Raw genomic sequence first — 18,324 nt, forward strand, 5'->3', positions numbered from 1 at the left:
TCTTCAAAGTGATGCGGTATTTGGGGGCGGCCCGTCCATGGGGGTACCCTCGATCGAAGGAGTGTCTCTCCACTGGTGAAGTATCCTGCACTTCACAAGACTTGCTCCCTGTGCAGTACTTTCTCTCCCCTCCTAGGCCCGCTCCTCACTACACCGCTCCGCACTCGGCGTCTGACGTCACCTGCAAGTTCCCGACAGCTGGCCGATCTCTTTCTCTGAGATATTCCCACTTACGCTGGTGGGTGTGTGGTGAATGCGTGCACTAGGTTCCGTTGTGCCTTGGAATCTTCGGTGCTTGCTCGATTTCAGAATCAGCTAGATAAGTGGTAGTAAGACTTGTATGCACTTAAAAACTTCACTTTATTAAGGCAAATGGATCCTTTTACAAAGCGGTTGATGTGTGACAAACTGTGCCAAAGAGTTGCACCCCATGAACCGTTGCTTACGCGTTTCAGCCCTTGTGGCCGTAATCGTAGCTATGGTTCACAATCACCTATACCTATTTATACACCTGTGCTTGTGCGTGATTGGATAAAATCAAACCTGTGGTGCAACTCTATGAATGGCTACAAAGTAAACATATACATCTTAGCCACATTAACTGTTTAAATTCAGAGCATTTGCTTAATGTAATATTTGTTGAAACAATGACCACACTTGAAATAAACTAACAATAAAATTAATTCTGGCAATTCTGATCAATTACTGTACATAGGAATCAACATGCAATGACTCTTATAATTTATTTACACTTGTAGAGCAGCTACTGCTAATCTTATCGTATTAAAAGGCACTGTTTAACTGAACTAAGAGATAATGTTAGAAATTCAATTTAATTTGTGGATGCAAGACTTTATTGTAATATTCTTAGTCTTGTTCTCTCATTGTAATTACTCTCTTTTATCTAAAAAGTTAGGGGGCCCACTAACGATAAGCTCTTTACAATATACATATTCATTCCATGACTTGTACGACTACCTATATGTCAACAGACTATTTGCCACCTATTAAAGGGTTTTTACCAACGAATTTTGATGGGATATTGAAATACACTGTCTTAATAAGTAACCATAAAGGTTAACCTATCCTTAGTTGTAAAACTTTGATTAATTCAAGTAAATTCTTGTATCTGAAGAAAAAAGAAAAGAAAAAAAAAAATATATATATATATATATATATATATATATATAATAATGATTTATAATCATAATCATTCTTTCGCTCACATACTATTCCCAATAATTGATAATGTCGTATTCAGAATTTAGCCCTGTGGGAATTCTGGTTTTTAAACGGTGGATCCAGAAAACTTCCCTTTTGGCCAAGAGACTTTCTCTGTCTCCTCCTCTCTTTTTATTCCTCACCTGCTCTATTATAGTCCATTCTAATGAGGCTGGGTTTTTGTTATGGTGGGTCTTAAAATGTTGAACTAGGGGCGTAGTGATTTTTCCTGCTTTAATGTTTGTGATGTGCTCCCTTATCCTCTCACGTGCCTCTCTGGTAGTGAGACCTGTGTATTGGACCCTGCATATATTACATGTCAATAGGTATACTATGTATCTGCTTCTACAGTTAAGACATGAATAGTGATAAAAATTTTCTCCAGTTATTATACTTGAAAAGCCCTCATTGTTTGTTTGTAAGTGACTGCAGGCTATGCAAGATGTATAGCTGCATTTAAAACCCCCATTGTGTTTTAACCAAGAGGAGCTGGATATCTGGATTGAAGGTAATTGCGTTGGGGCTACCATATTGCCTATTGAGAGACCTTTCTTGAAGGCGTATCTGCACCCTTTGGTGACTATGTTCATTAATTCATCATCCGCTTTCAACATATGAAAGTGTTTACATATGATATTACAAATATCTTGATACTGAGAACTATAGCGCGTGACAAAGGTGACACCCTCAAAGGCTTTCTTTTTGTTAATTGTTTCATTATGTACCAAAAAAGTCTTTCTATCACTTGATTTAACTTGGTTACTAATTCTTGCTATTTCTTTCTTATTGTAGCCCCTGTTAACTAGTCTAGTTTCTAAATCCTGAGCCTGTCTTTCATATTCCTCTTGTGTAGAGCTATTTCTTTTTAGCCTTACAAATTGTCCCTTCATCACTGAATGGAATACTCTCTTTGGGTGACTGCTCTTCCCATGTAAAAGAGTATTTCTAGAAATGGGTTTTCTATACACCTGTATAGATACTTTATCTTGTTCTCCTGTCAGCGTTACATCCAAAAAATTAATTTTGGTATGTCCAAATTCAAAAGTGAACTTAATACCTGCCGTATTCTTATTCAAGTCAGTGACAAAGTTCTGAGCCTCAGATTCTTCTCCTTGCCAGATAATCAGAAGATCATCTATGAATCTTCTGTAGTATTTAATCTTCGCCTTCCATGGGCCCTCACATCCATAGATGTGGGACAGCTCAAACCAACCCATAAACAGGTTGGCGTATGAGGGCGCAAACTTCGCCCCCATAGCTGTCCCACATCTCTGGAGGTAATGCACCCCTTCAAAGGCGAAGAAATTGTGCGTTAGTAAAAATTCAGTGACTCTGAGGATATACTGACAGAACAAGGGGGTATAATTCGTTAGTCTTTTTAAGAAAAAGGATATCGCTTCTAGACCTCTGGCATGAGGTATACTAGAATAAAGCGAGGTGACATCAATTGTCAACCATTTATATCCTTCCTGTCAGTCTAGGTTTTCCATTTCAATTAAGAGTTGCTTGGTATCCCTTAAGTAGCTCTGCAGGCTCTGTACCATGGGCTGTAGGATCGCGTCCAACCACTGTGACAAGGGCTCCAAAATAGAGCCTATGCCACTGATAATTGGACGTCCCTTCACATTGGACAGGGATTTGTGCACTTTCGGAAGAAAGTTGAATATAGGCATCACAGGAGATGCCACATAAAGAAAGCTACAGGTCTTTTCATCTAAAATCCCTGCTTCCTTACCATCATCAATCAACTGAGAAAGTTCATACTTGAATTTGTCAGTAGGATCCCTAGTAAGACTGGTGTACTGGTGTTGGTCTGATAGTTGTCTTATTGCTTCTCCTAAGAAGAAATCTCGATCCATGACAACCACAGACCCTCCCTTGTCTGATGCTCTTATGACAATGTTGTGGTTCTCTTTAAGTCCCCTAAGGGCTAGAGATTCTTGTTTGCTAAGGTTTTGATGTGTTTTATCCATAACATAAGCCAATCTCGTTAAATCGCTCTCAACCCTTTGTTGGAACTGTTCTAACACCGCTCCTCTACTTTGAATGGGGTAGAATTTGGAATTCCCTGAGAGAGAGGGACCTGATTGTATAGTTGATGTGTCAATTGAGTACTCCTTTTCATTGTCTAATCTCTCTAACAATTCCAAATCACATACCTCATCAAAGGTCAGCTGTGTGGTTGTATCTGAGATGGCCATGTTTTTATTCCCTTGCGTAAAAAGGGTCACCTCTTCAGTATTCCAGGCAAAGTGTTTTCTTAATGTTAGGTTTCTAATCAATCTATTGACGTCTACTATGGTTTGGAACAAGTTAAAATTATCAGCTGGAACAAAGTTCAAACCATAGTTTAAAACTCTAACTTCCAAATCGCTTAGAGTATACGTCGATAGATTGATTACGGCATTTATACATATTTCGTGCCCGATCTGCCCCTTCTCGGGGGTCGTGGGGTTTCCGTTTTCAGAATACCCCTTCCTTTTGTACCTCTTCCCCCCCCCTTCTGGTGCGCTTGGGACCCTGGGAAAAACCTGTGCTACCTCTGTATTATCCTGCTCATTTGCTGTCTCTGGTCTGGTCTGATCTTCTGTAATGTTGCTAATGGTGGATGCTAGAGTCCCTCTATCTACATCTAACTCATCTTCCCCTGAGGTAGAACAGTCTGCTGATGATTCTGCCTCACTTTCATTAAATGTAACTCATTTTGACTTATTTTTGTTACCTTTTTTACCTGATTTTTTCCCTTTAGGAAAACGCTGTTGATCATTTTCCCTTCTATAATTAGTTCTCAACTTCCTATTCCAGATGTAAATTTTATTACTCTCGTAATCAGATAAATCCCTCATATATTTATCATGTTTAATCTCCATAATTAGTTTTTTGGACTCAGCTAAAGAAACCTTTAGTATAGAATCAAACTTTGCAAAGGAAATGTCCTTACTTCTTACATTCAATTCTATTTGTAATACATCAATATCTTTAGAAACAGAGGCTAGCATTTTGGTTTTATATTCTATTAGCATGCCCATAAGTTTTAGGGAACAGTCTGATAATACTCCATTCCACACTCTTACAAAATCCTCGTCCTCTACTAAAAAGGTTGGGAATTTATTGACCCTTAGGCCCCTGGGGATCATGCCATTAGTAATATACTTCTGTAAAGTCCATATGTCCCATTTTAATCTAATCTCTTTGTCCAGAAGGGATTCCATTAATTCAAACAGTTTGCTCAGAGTGAAGGTGGAATATTCAGAGGAAAAAACATTGTCAATGTCCCTTGTTAATTGTGTACGTTCAACAGCAGTCTGCAAAGAATAAAACTTTTCAAAAGGGCTAGTGTTGTCACTTTCAGTGCTGTCCATAATTGCCAAGTGTGCTAAATAGACCTTGTGAACCTAGTCGTTGCTTGGGACTTATGTAAATGTGCTCAACACTATCAGCAGGAAACCAACAGCGAAAAATATTCTAAAGTCACTTATGTGTAAGCACTAAATAACCAAAGTCCACCTCATCAGATGCCAAAGTTAATTTAGGTAGATAAATGTGTCAAACTGTTGCTGTTCAGTGATGAAATTCAGAACAGCGTAGCACCTGCTGACTCACCCGGCTTCTTGTCGGTACTGTAACTTCTTCAAAGTGATGCGGTATTTGGGGGCGGCCCGTCCACGGGGGTACCCTCGATCGAAGGAGTGTCTCTCCACTGGTGAAGTATCCTGCACTTCACAAGACTTGCTCCCTGTGCAGTACTTTCTCTCCCCTCCTAGGCCCGCTCCTCACTGCACCGCTCCGCACTCGGCGTCTGACGTCACCTGCAAGTTCCCGACAGCTGGCCGATCTCTTTCTCTGAGATATTCCCACTTACGCTGGTGGGTGTGTGGTGAATGCGTGCACTAGGTTCCGTTGTGCCTTGGAATCTTCCGTGCTTGCTCGATTTCAGAATCAGCTGGATAAGTGGTAGTAAGCAGCACTGGAGACTTGTATGCACTTAAAAACTTCACTTTATTAAGGCAAATGGATCCTTTTACAAAGCGGTTGATGTGTGACAAACTGTGCCAAAGAGTTGCACCCCATGAACCGTTGCTTACGCGTTTCAGCTTTAGAATATTTTTCGCAGTTGGTTTCCTGCTGATAGTGTTGAGCACATTTACATAAGTCCCAAGCAACGACTAGGTTCACAAGGTCTATTTAGCACACTTGGCAATTATGGACAGCACTGAAAGTGACAACACTAGCCCTTTTGAAAAGTTTTATTCTTTGCAGACTGCTGTTGAACGTACACAATTAACAAGGGACATTGACAATGTTTTTTCCTCTGAATATTCCACCTTCACTCTGAGCAAACTGTTTGAATTAATGGAATCCCTTCTGGACAAAGAGATTAGATTAAAATGGGACATATGGACTTTACAGAAGTATATTACTAATGGCATGATCCCCAGGGGCCTAAGGGTCAATAAATTCCCAACCTTTTTAGTAGAGGACGAGGATTTTGTAAGAGTGTGGAATGGAGTATTATCAGACTGTTCCCTAAAACTTATGGGCATGCTAATAGAATATAAAACCAAAATGCTAGCCTCTGTTTCTAAAGATATTGATGTATTACAAATAGAATTGAATGTAAGAAGTAAGGACATTTCCTTTGCAAAGTTTGATTCTATACTAAAGGTTTCTTTAGCCGAGTCCAAAAAACTAATTATGGAGATTAAACATGATAAATATATGAGGGATTTATCTGATTACGAGAGTAATAAAATTTACATCTGGAATAGGAAGTTGAGAACTAATTATAGAAGGGAAAATGATCAACAGCGTTTTCCTAAAGGGAAAAAATCAGGTAAAAAAGGTAACAAAAATAAGTCAAAAAGAGTTACATTTAATGAAAGCGAGGCAGAATCATCAGGAGACTGTTCTACCTTAGGGGAAGATGAGTTAGATGTAGATAGAGGGACTCTAGCATCCACCATTAGCAACATTACAGAAGATCAGACCAGACCAGAGACAGCGAATGAGCAGGATAATACAGAGGTAGCACAGGTTTTTCCCAGGGTCCCAAGCGCACCAGAAGGGGGGGGAAGAGGTAAAAAAGGAAGGGGTATTCTGAAAACAGAAACCCCACGACCCCCGAGAAGGGGCAGATCGGGCACGAAATATGTATAAATGCCGTAATCAATCTATCGACGTATACTCTAAGCGATTTGGAAGTTAGAGTTTTAAACTATGGTTTGAACTTTGTTCCAGCTGATAATTTTAAACTTGTTCCAAACCATAGTAGATGTCAATAGATTGATTAGAAACCTAACATTAAGAAAACACTTTGCCAGGAATACTGAAGAGGTGACCCTTTTTACGCAAGGGAATAAAAACATGGCCATCTCAGATACAACCACACAGCTGACCTTTGATGAGGTATGTGATTTGGAATTGTTAGAGAGATTAGACAATGAAAATGAGTACTCAATTGACACATCAACTATACAATCAGGTCCCTCTCTCTCAGGGAATTACAAATTCTACCCCATTCAAAGTAGAGGAGCGGTGTTAGAACAGTTCCAACAAAGGGTTGAGAGCGATTTAACGAGATTGGCTTATGTTATGGATAAAACAACACATCAAAACCTTAGCAAACAAGAATCTCTAGCCCTTAGGGGACTTAAAGAGAACCACAACATTGTCATAAGAGCATCAGACAAGGGAGGGTCTGTGGTTGTCATGGATCGAGATTTCTTCTTAGGAGAAGCAATAAGACAACTATCAGACCAACACCAGTACACCAGTCTTACTAGGGATCCTACTGACAAATTCAAGTATGAACTTTCTCAGTTGATTGATGATGGTAAGGAAGCAGGGATTTTAGATGAAAAGACCTGTAGCTTTCTTTATGTGGCATCTCCTGTGATGCCTATATTCAACTTTCTTCCGAAAGTGCACAAATCCCTGTCCAATGTGAAGGGACGTCCAATTATCAGTGGCATAGGCTCTATTTTGGAGCCCTTGTCACAGTGGTTGGACGCGATCCTACAGCCCATGGTACAGAGCCTGCAGAGCTACTTAAGGGATACCAAGCAACTCTTAATTGAAATGGAAAACCTAGACTGGCAGGAAGGATATAAATGGTTGACAATTGATGTCACCTCGCTTTATTCTAGTATACCTCATGCCAGAGGTCTAGAAGCGATATCCTTTTTCTTAAAAAGACTAACGAATTATACCCCCTTGTTCTGTCAGTATATCCTCAGAGTCACTGAATTTTTACTAACGCACAATTTCTTCGCCTTTGAAGGGGTGCATTACCTCCAGAGATGTGGGACAGCTATGGGGGCGAAGTTTGCGCCCTCATACGCCAACCTGTTTATGGGTTGGTTTGAGCTGTCCCACATCTATGGATGTGAGGGCCCATGGAAGGCGAAGATTAAATACTACAGAAGATTCATAGATGATCTTCTGATTATCTGGCAAGGAGAAGAATCTGAGGCTCAGAACTTTGTCACTGACTTAAATAAGAATACGGCAGGTATTAAGTTCACTTTTGAATTTGGACATACCAAAATTAATTTTTTGGATGTAACGCTGACAGGAGAACAAGATAAAGTATCTATACAGGTGTATAGAAAACCCATTTCTAGAAATACTCTTTTACATGGGAAGAGCAGTCACCCAAAGAGAGTATTCCATTCAGTGATGAAGGGACAATTTGTAAGGCTAAAAAGAAATAGCTCTACACAAGAGGAATATGAAAGACAGGCTCAGGATTTAGAAACTAGACTAGTTAACAGGGGCTACAATAAGAAAGAAATAGCAAGAATTAGTAACCAAGTTAAATCAAGTGATAGAAAGACTTTTTTGGTACATAATGAAACAATTAACAAAAAGAAAGCCTTTGAGGGTGTCACCTTTGTCACGCGCTATAGTTCTCAGTATCAAGATATTTGTAATATCATACGTAAACACTTTCATATGTTGAAAGCGGATGATGAATTAATGAACATAGTCACCAAAGGGTGCAGATACGCCTTCAAGAAAGGTCTCTCAATAGGCAATATGGTAGCCCCAACGCAATTACCTTCAATCCAGATATCCAGCTCCTCTTGGTTAAAACACAATGGGGTTTTTAAATGCAGCTATACATCTTGCATAGCCTGCAGTCACTTACAAACAAACAATGAGGGCTTTTCAAGTATAATAACTGGAGAAAAATGTTATCACTATTCATGTCTTAACTGTAGAAGCAGATACATAGTATACCTATTGACATGTAATATATGCAGGGTCCAATACACAGGTCTCACTACCAGAGAGGTACGTGAGAGGATAAGGGAGCACATCACAAACATTAAAGCAGGAAAAATCACTACGCCCCTAGTTCAACATTTTAAGACCCACCATAACAAAAACCCAGCCTCATTAGAATGGACTATAATAGAGCAGGTGAGGAATAAAAAGAGAGGAGGAGACAGAGAAAGTCTCTTGGCCAAAAGGGAAGTTTTCTGGATCCACCGTTTAAAAACCAGAATTCCCACAGGGCTAAATTCTGAATACGACATTATCAATTATTGGGAATAGTATGTGAGCGAAAGAATGATTATGATTATAAATCATTATTATATATATATTTTTTTTTCTTTTCTTTTTTCTTCAGATACAAGAATTTACTTGAATTAATCAAAGTTTTACAACTAAGGATAGGTTAACCTTTATGGTTACTTATTAAGACAGTGTATTTCAATATCCCATCAAAATTCGTTGGTAAAAACCCTTTAATAGGTGGCAAATAGTCTGTTGACATATAGGTAGTCGTACAAGTCATGGAATGAATATGTATATTGTAAAGAGCTTATCGTTAGTGGGCCCCCTAACTTTTTAGATAAAAGAGAGTAATTACAATGAGAGAACAAGACTAAGAATATTACAATAAAGTCTTGCATCCACAAATTAAATTGAATTTCTAACATTATCTCTTAGTTCAGTTAAACAGTGCCTTTTAATACGATAAGATTAGCAGTAGCTGCTCTACAAGTGTAAATAAATTATAAGAGTCATTGCATGTTGATTCCTATGTACAGTAATTGATCAGAATTGCCAGAATTAATTTTATTGTTAGTTTATTTCAAGTGTGGTCATTGTTTCAACAAATATTACATTAAGCAAATGCTCTGAATTTAAACAGTTAATGTGGCTAAGATGTATATGTTTACTTTGTAGCCATTCATAGAGTTGCACCACAGGTTTGATTTTATCCAATCACGCACAAGCACAGGTGTATAAATAGGTATAGGTGATTGTGAACCATAGCTACGATTACGGCCACAAGGGCTGAAACGCGTAAGCAACGGTTCATGGGGTGCAACTCTTTGGCACAGTTTGTCACACATCAACCGCTTTGTAAAAGGATCCATTTGCCTTAATAAAGTGAAGTTTTTAAGTGCATACAAGTCTCCGGTGCTGCTTACTACCACTTATCCAGCTGATCCATTTATACAGCCCATCTAGTTGTGTTTTTGCAAAAAGGTATAGTTTTATCTATTTTTAAATAGCATTGTGCTGATTTTCAGACTCCTAACCAAGCCCCAACTTAAAGGGACATTATACACTAGATTTTCCTTTGCATAAATGTTTTGTAGATGATCCATTTATATAGCCTATCTGGGTGTGTTTTTGTAAAAATGTATAGTTTTGCCTATTTTTAAATAGCATGGCGCTGATTTTCAGACTCCTAACCAAGCCCCAACGTTTTAGATGTATACCGATGTACACAGACTTCAGACTGCTTGTGTTCGTATAATGGATCTTTTCATATGCAGGGGAGGGGGGAGTTTTTTTTGGTGGGTGAGCACAAGTAGCTGGTCTTGCCTAAGGCGCAAAATAGTCTAGCACCGGCCCTGCTAATGACTTACTGGACGCACTAGGATAGATTACACTGGTAGTGTCGGAGTCGCCCAGGCTAGCTAAAAACCTCCTAAATTAACAAATGGAGGTGTTCCAGCTAGAAAAAACTGAAAGAAAAGCAACTTCAGAACAAATAAAGATATTATTCCATCTGAGTCTAGGAATTCTCTCTCAGGTAATCCCGAAGTATCTTCCATCAGGTAACAGGGAAGAACCATTTGGAATAGCAACTACTAAGTCAACCATTTTCTATTTACCTAAATAATTGAAAATAATTCCTCTAATAATGTTTTCTACCTTGTGGGAAAACCTATAATGAATGAAACGTAAAGTAACTCCAAGTGGAGTGTTAGAGGAAGCGCAGGGCACTGCATGTGGGCCATAACAATTAGTGGGAAACTTATAGGAGAAATTTGTGGCACAGATTGACCATGGTCAACAGACTCCCAAACAGCAAAATGCCTTAGGAGTAGGCTCAGAAAAGAGAGAAAAAAAAATTTGATAAAAAAATGACACAAAAAAACGTTACTGTCTCTTTAAATTTAAAAAGTAACTCATTTTTTGTGAGCTCCTGTTCCATCGTAAGATACAAAGGATGGATTAAACCAATAACAGTTGAAATTCTTTTAATAAAGATCAACAAATAAAAAAACGTTACTGTCTTTTAAAACTGTAACTTTTTATTTTTATGTGCAGAAGTACTTAGCTTAGCACGCAAATACTGAACTTACACCTCAGTTAAATCTTGCTGAGGTGCACTTCTAATACTCCTTGACCTTTGTAACTTCATGTCTTATCCTAAACAGATCCGGAGCGCAGCTGTAGCGCTATCCGGACCCACATAGTAAAAACACTGAGTACTAAAAGCTCCACCTTCTGAATGAACGTAAGAAAGGAAACGAGTGCAGCCTAATTCGGCCTCCAACAGCTCCGCCCATCGTGGGCGTGATAACACGCATCTCAGAGTTTCCCTTATAGTAAAACCTAGAGATTGTACATTGCGCCTCTCAGGAAACGGCGCCAAACATAACCCTGCCCTTCGTCTCCCGGACGCCATGAGTATCTTAGAGATAGGCTACCGGGGGGATAACTGAAACCCTCTTTGTGAACCTGGGGTAAATAGTAATACCGAAAGTTAGGTATAACATAAGTGCATTACATATAAAAATTATACAGGTGATTTACCAGCGACCACATAATAAGTGGTTTAGCCCTCTCTGTTATTGGACATTTCTCCTGGGCCCCTTTGTATTCACAGGATCCTCCTTAATAAATACATAGATATATGTCCCAGTACAGTTCTATACTTCCTCTGTCCTGAATCCATTTCTTGCTTCAGACCCAGAATAAAAAAAGTCAGCACTTACCTTTGAAATCTGCCCGACAGCAGGGCAGCTCAGCAGGTTTAAGAGGTCCTCTCCCTCACATAGCCCTGTGGATAAAGATAAAGCCTGAGTCATCTTACTTAGGCTATCAGGATAAGGGCAGCATAAGTGTATGTGAGGCGCAATGAGAATTATGTCCTACAAGTTCCCATTGCTCTAAAGTCACCAAAGCTCTACTGAAGATACTGACATGGACTACGGCTACACCCTAGGACAAAGCAGCACAACCTTGCACTACTTTAAAAATAATAAACTCTTGATTGAAGAATCTAATCTAAAACCTCACTTTAACTCTTCCTATCACTAACGTAGGCAAAGAGAATGACTGGAGTGGGAGGGAAGGGAGGAGCTATTTAACAGCTCTGCTGTGGTGCTCTTTGCCTCCTCCTGCTGACCAGGAGGTGAATATCCCATTATTATTAAGATGATCCGTGGACTCATCGTGTCTTAAAAAAGAAAAAATAATTCCAGTATTAATCATATATCAGAGATAAATCCTATATGTTTCTCATTCTACCTCCATCCTTAGATCTCTAAACAATGTAGGTCCTAGGATTTAGTGTCCTCACCTCTGTTATCCAGTGTAGGGCATTGGACCGAGGTGTATGTCTGGTAAGATTTGCTCCTTCCAAGATATTGAGGGCAGCTATAAGTGCAGGGCCAGCTTGTGGCGCCGGAGGAGCAAACACAAGGTGTCCTAGAATGGAGAACACAGAGGGGTAAGCAATTTACATTTCCAGAACAGAAAATGGTCAAATATTTTGTTCTACTGAGAACTCTCTGAAACTAGAGGTGGGTTTTTTTCAACCCCAAAAGAGTATAATTTGGTGGTTTTGTGGATTATAATTTCCTCTTGTTGTGACAAGACTATTTGTTGGAGTTAAAAGAATTTAGAGACCATACTAGTAGCAAACTAGTAGTATCAAATTATATATATATATATATATTTAAAAAAAATGTGTGTGTGCCAAGAACTTGTTTCCTTATAAATGTAAAACATAGAGATTATGTTCTCAAATATGAATTAAAAACAAAAAGATCGATACATTTACACAGATCACTGGCCAATATATAAACATAGTGACACAAAACCCTTGGCATTTTTTTTTTCAAAAATTCCCGTTAATATTTTACATTTTAATGACATCTACCTTGATACACAGTCTGCACAGGGCTTTGTACAAAGACACTGTAGTTGCTGAAATCTTCTTCTGTTAAAACCCCACCACTGTCACTAACCTAAGAACAATAAGAGGTAATAATAAAAAAATTACATTATTTATATAGTATTTTTCTCCCCACCCAAAAGGACTCAAAGCACATAACTAACTGGCCTAGGCCTAACTAATATATGTCAACTGATAAATAATAGCTATTATACTCAACTTAATTGTACTTAGTCAATCTACCTAAGAAGGATGTAAGGTTCAGACAAACAACTCAGAGGTTTGATTGGGTATTGCAAATGAAAACAAACAACTTAAAATGAATGTAAAGTTGAATGAATGAGTGCCCGGTTTTTAAAAATACTATTAAAAACAGGGGCACTTTCATTCATTAAACTTTACATTGCAGTGTTTTTTTTTTTTTTTAATACTTACCTTTTTCTTTAGCAAATGCAGACCGCGATCCTCCGCCCGCAACTCCTCTGCACTTACCTCAGCAATGACGAAACCTGCTTCCTCCAATCATAGCGTGAACCCACAGCGTCATTGAAGCGCTAAGTACAGAGGAGCTGCGGTCTGGGTTTCCTAAAGAAAGTTTTTTTTGTTTTTTTTTAAAACGTTGCAATGTAAAGTTTAATGAATGAAAGTGCCCCTGTTTTTAATAGTATTTTGAAAAACCGGGCACTCATTCATTCATTCAACTTTACATTCATTTTAAGCCATGTCACAGGCATGCAAAAAACAAACAAAACTTTATAATACTACAACACTACAATTACATACAGTTCACATTTTGTGAAAATAACTCCTGAACAAAGCTGCAAATAAAAATAAAAGCAATCTTCAGAATTGTTCCCTCTCAACTATGTATAGTTTATTACATCATATTTTATTCTGAAAACACAAAGAAAGTCTTGGAGAAGGTACTTTTAATACTAAAAATGCTGTAATTGCCATTTTCATTCCTGATAAAAACATACTTCGAATAAAAAAAAAGTTAGCAAAATACCAATAACACCTATAACCCTATCATGCTCGAGTCAGTTCACACAGAGCTCAACTAGAACATATTAAAAAGGATGTTAAACAGTAAATACATGCTAGACATATTGATGTATTCAAAGCAAAGATTAGCCTTAGAATAATATGTAGATATATTTTACAATTACAGTATATTAGTTTAAATAATGAAAATATAAGTGTGAAGGTTTAGTTTCTATAAAGTAATGCTCCCTCCATGTTTGAACTAGTTTTCTATTTATCTCTGTGCAAACAAAGCTGTGTGGAATCCCTTTTATTTTATCATATGTTCCTCAAAGCCGTGTATGGACAGTCTCTTTAATTGCCTGTATTATATCTGTCCCTAATTGACTTCAGCAGGGGACACAGATAAGGGGCAACAAGTTCAAACATGGTAGCACCCATTACTTTATAGAAACTCAGTGGAAATGTAGAAAACCAACTATTTTCAGATTTAAATTACAAAAAAGGAGCACAAAATAAAGTAAATTGCTATTTTTTTTTAAAAAACACATAACATCTTATATTACAATATCATACTGTTTAATATCCCTTTAAAAGAATATAACTAGGGAAGGGAGAAACCGCTGCCTAAGACTGAGGAACTACTTTCTGTAAGAGTTTCCTACCAAACGGATACACCAAACTAGAATTTAATGAAAATATGCAACGAGAACCATAGTGCTGCTTTCCACAACTGATTCACTCTGCTGCTCCCGGCTATTGAGCTAGAAGACAGCCTGTTCAAATGACCCTTTAATCATCAGTCAAATGTTCCACTTTCTTTGTGTATCCATTATGGTGTGCCTGCCCTACGCAACAGTGAATTATATATTGCACTTACATTGATAATCACACTGAGTTAACCGTGTAATGTAATTACATCTAGTAAACTTGTATGCAAAAACAAAATGGATCTTTGCCACACTGGCAACTATACCAGGTGGTCCATACTGCCCAGTGTTTTCACAATGGAAATCGCGAAGATTTAGGCATTTTGGCTGATGGAGCCCTTGTCAAATGTATAATGATACATCACATCACTACAGCAACAGTACTGGCATATAAAAACCTAATCTGTCTGCAACAAATGTATCCTTACAGACTGCAGTATATCTCACCCTACTAAAAGATTTCTTTAAGGGACACTGAACCTAATTTTTTTTCTTTCGTGATTCAGATTTACTTCTATTATCAATTTTTCTTTGTTCTCTTGCTATCCTTTTTTTGAAAAAGAAGGCATCTAAGCTATTTTTGGGTTCAGTACACTGGACAGCACTTGTTTATTGGTCGGTTAAATCGATCCACCAATAAGCAAGAACAACCGAGGTTGTTCACCAAAAATAGGCCGGCATCTAAACTTACATTCTTGCTTTTCAATTAAAGATACCAAGAGAATGAAGACAATTTGATAATAGGTTGCTTAAAATTGCATGCTCTATCTGAATCACAAAAGAAAAAAATTGGGTTGTGTCCCTTTAAAGGGATAGAAAGGTCACAATTGAAATGTACATGGGTGCATTCCAATTTTAAATGGAAGCATTTGTGAAATATACTTCTATTAGCAAAAATGCTTCTAGTAAAAGTTATTATTTTTTTCAGTGGTATACGCACATATGCTGTGAGGGCCTGTACATCAGTATTCAACACTATGCCTGGTCAGAGAACTGGCAGTGTGTGTTGTGTCAGTGAAGACTTAATTGGTGTCATACAAGCTACTACTGACTCTATGAGAAGGTGCAGTGTTGAACAGTATAACTAGGAGTGGAAATCAACCCTTTTAACCTATTCAAACCTCCAGTAGCATTCTACCCAACTTTTCTGACATGGGTCTACTAGAGTAAGCAAAAAAACATAATTTATGCTTACCTGATAAATGTATTTCTCTTGTAGTGTGTTCAGTCCACGGGTCATCCATTACTTATGGGATATATTCTCCTTCCCAACAGGAAGTTGCAAGAGGATCACCCAAGCAGAGCTGCTATATAGCTCCTCCCCTCACATGTCATATCCAGTCATTCGACCGAAACAAGACGAGAAAGGAGAAACCATAGGGTGCAGTGGTGACTGGAGTTATAATTTAAAATTTTGAACCTGCCTCAAAAAGACAGGGCGGGCCGTGGACTGAACACACTACAAGAGAAATAAATTTATCAGGTAAGCATAAATTATGTTTTCTCTTGTTAAGTGTGTTCAGTCCACGGGTCATCCATTACTTATGGGATACCAATACCAAAGCTAAAGTACACGAATGATGGGAGGGACAAGGCAGGAACATTAAACAGAAGGAACCACTGCCTGTAAAACCTCTCTCCCAAAAACAGCCTCCGAAGAAGCAAAAGTGTCAAATTTGTAAAATTTGGAAAAAGTATGAAGTGAAGACCAAGTTGCAGCCTTGCAAATCTGTTCAACAGAGGCCTCATTCTTAAAGGCCCAGGTGGAAGCCACAGCTCTAGTGGAATGAGCTGTAATTTTTTCAGGAGGCTGCTGTCCAGCAGTCTCATAGGCTAAGCGTATTATGCTACGAAGCCAAAAAGAGAGAGAGAGAGGTAGCCGAAGCCTTTTGACCTCTCCTCTGTCCAGAGTAAACGACAAACAGAGAAGAAGTTTGTCGAAAATCTTTAGTTGCCTGTAAGTAGAACTTCAGGGCACGGACCACGTCTAGATTATGCAAAAGACGTTCCTTCTTTGAAGAAGGATTAGGACATAATGACGGAACAACAATCTCTTGATTGATATTCCTGTTAGAAACAACCTTAGGTAAAAACCCAGGTTTAGTACGCAGGACTACCTTGTCTGAATGAAAGATCAGATAAGGAGAATCACAATGTAAGGCAGATAACTCAGAGACTCTTCGAGCCGAGGAAATAGCCATCAAAAACAGAACTTTCCAAGATAAAAGCTTAATATCAATGGAATGAAGGGGTTCAAACGGAACACCCTGAAGAACTTTAAGAACCAAGTTTAAGCTCCACGGAGGAGCAACAGTTTTAAACACAGGCTTAATCCTAGCCAAAGCCTGACAAAAAGCCTGGACGTCTGGATTCTCTGCCAGACGCTTGTGTAAAAGAATAGACAGAGCAGAAATCTGTCCCTTTAGTGAACTAGCGGATAAGCCCTTTTCTAAACCCTCTTGTAGAAAAGACAATATCCTAGGAATCCTAACCTTACTCCACGAGTAACTCTTGGATTCACACCAATATAAATATTTACGCCATATCTTGTGGTAAATTTTTCTGGTAACAGGTTTCCGAGCCTGTATTAATGTATCAATAACCGAATCTGAAAACCCACGCTTTGATAGAATCAAGCGTTCAATTTCCAAGCAGTCAGCCTCAGAGAAATTAGGTTTGGATGGTTGAAAGGACCCTGAATTAGAAGGTCCTGCCTCAGGGGTAGAGACCATGGTGGACAGGACGACATGTCCACTAGGTCTGCATACCAGGTCCTGCGTGGCCACGCAGGCGCTATCAGAATCACTGATGCTCTCTCCTGTTTGATCCTGGCAATCAGTCGAGGTAGCAACGGAAAAGGTGGAAACACATAAGCTATGTTGAAAACCCAAGGGGCTGCTAGTGCATCTACCAGCACCGCACCCGGGTCCCTGGACCTGGATCCGTAACAAGGAAGCTTGGCGTTCTGGCGAGATGCCATGAGATCCAGATCCGGTTTGCCCCAATGACGAATCAGTTGAGCAAATACCTCCGGGTGAAGTTCCCACTCCCCCGGATGAAAGGTCTGGCGACTTAAAAAATCCGCCTCCCAGTTCTCCACGCCTGGGATGTAGATCGCTGACAGGTGGCAAGAGGGAGACTCTGCCCAGCAAATTATTTTCAAGACTTCCAACATCGCTAGGGAACTCCTGGTTCCCCCTTGATGATTGATGTAAGCTACAGTCGTGATGTTGTCCGACTGAAATCTGATGAACCTCAGTGTTGCTAACTGAGGCCAAGCTAGAAGAGCATTGAATATTGCTCTTAATTCTAGAATGTTTATCGGGAGGAGTCTCTCCTCCTGAGTCCACGATCCCTGAGCCTTCAGGGAGTTCCAGACTGCTCCCCAGCCTAGTAGGCTGGCATCTGTTGTTACAATCGTCCAATCTGGTCTGCGAAAAGTCATTCCTTTGGACAGATGAACCCGTGACAACCACCAGAGAAGAGAATCTCTGGTCTCCTGGTCCAGATTTAGCAAAGGGGACAGATCTGAGTAATCCCCGTTCCATTGACTTAGCATGCATAGTTGCAGCGGTCTGAGATGTAGGCGCGCAAATGGCACTATGTCCATTGCCGCGACCATTAAGCCTATTACTTCCATGCACTGAGCTACTGATGGGCTTGGAATGGAGTGAAGGACACGGCAAGCATTGAGGATCTTTGATAACCTGGACTCAGTCAGGTAAATCTTCATCTCTACAGAATCTATAAGAGTCCCTAGAAAAGGGACCCTTGTGAGTGGTAACAGAACTCTTTTCCACGTTCACTTTCCACCCATGCGACCTCAGAAATGCTAGAACTATCTCTGTATGAGACTTTGCATTTTGAAAACTTGACGCTTGTATCAGAATGTCGTCTAGGTACGGAGCCACCGCTATGCCTCGTGGTCTTAGTACCGCCAGAATTGAGCCCAGAACCTTTGTAAAAATTCTCGGG

General features: G+C 39.2%; 1 protein-coding gene across 1 annotated transcript in view; it reads right to left on the reverse strand.

Annotated features, from left to right (window-relative positions):
- The window catches only part of GGT7 (gamma-glutamyltransferase 7), a 203,036-nt gene that overhangs the window by 119,989 nt on the left and 64,723 nt on the right, over nt 1-18,324 (reverse strand). Inside the window, exons 8-9 of the mRNA XM_053714073.1 lie at nt 12,641-12,728; nt 12,059-12,186 (exon numbers count right to left, since the gene is read on the reverse strand). Coding sequence (XP_053570048.1) covers nt 12,059-12,186; nt 12,641-12,728 — 216 coding nt within the window. The remainder of the gene's footprint in view (nt 1-12,058; nt 12,187-12,640; nt 12,729-18,324) is intronic.

Source organism: Bombina bombina, chromosome 1 (genome assembly GCF_027579735.1).
Source record: "Bombina bombina isolate aBomBom1 chromosome 1, aBomBom1.pri, whole genome shotgun sequence".
NCBI lineage: Eukaryota > Metazoa > Chordata > Amphibia > Anura > Bombinatoridae > Bombina > Bombina bombina.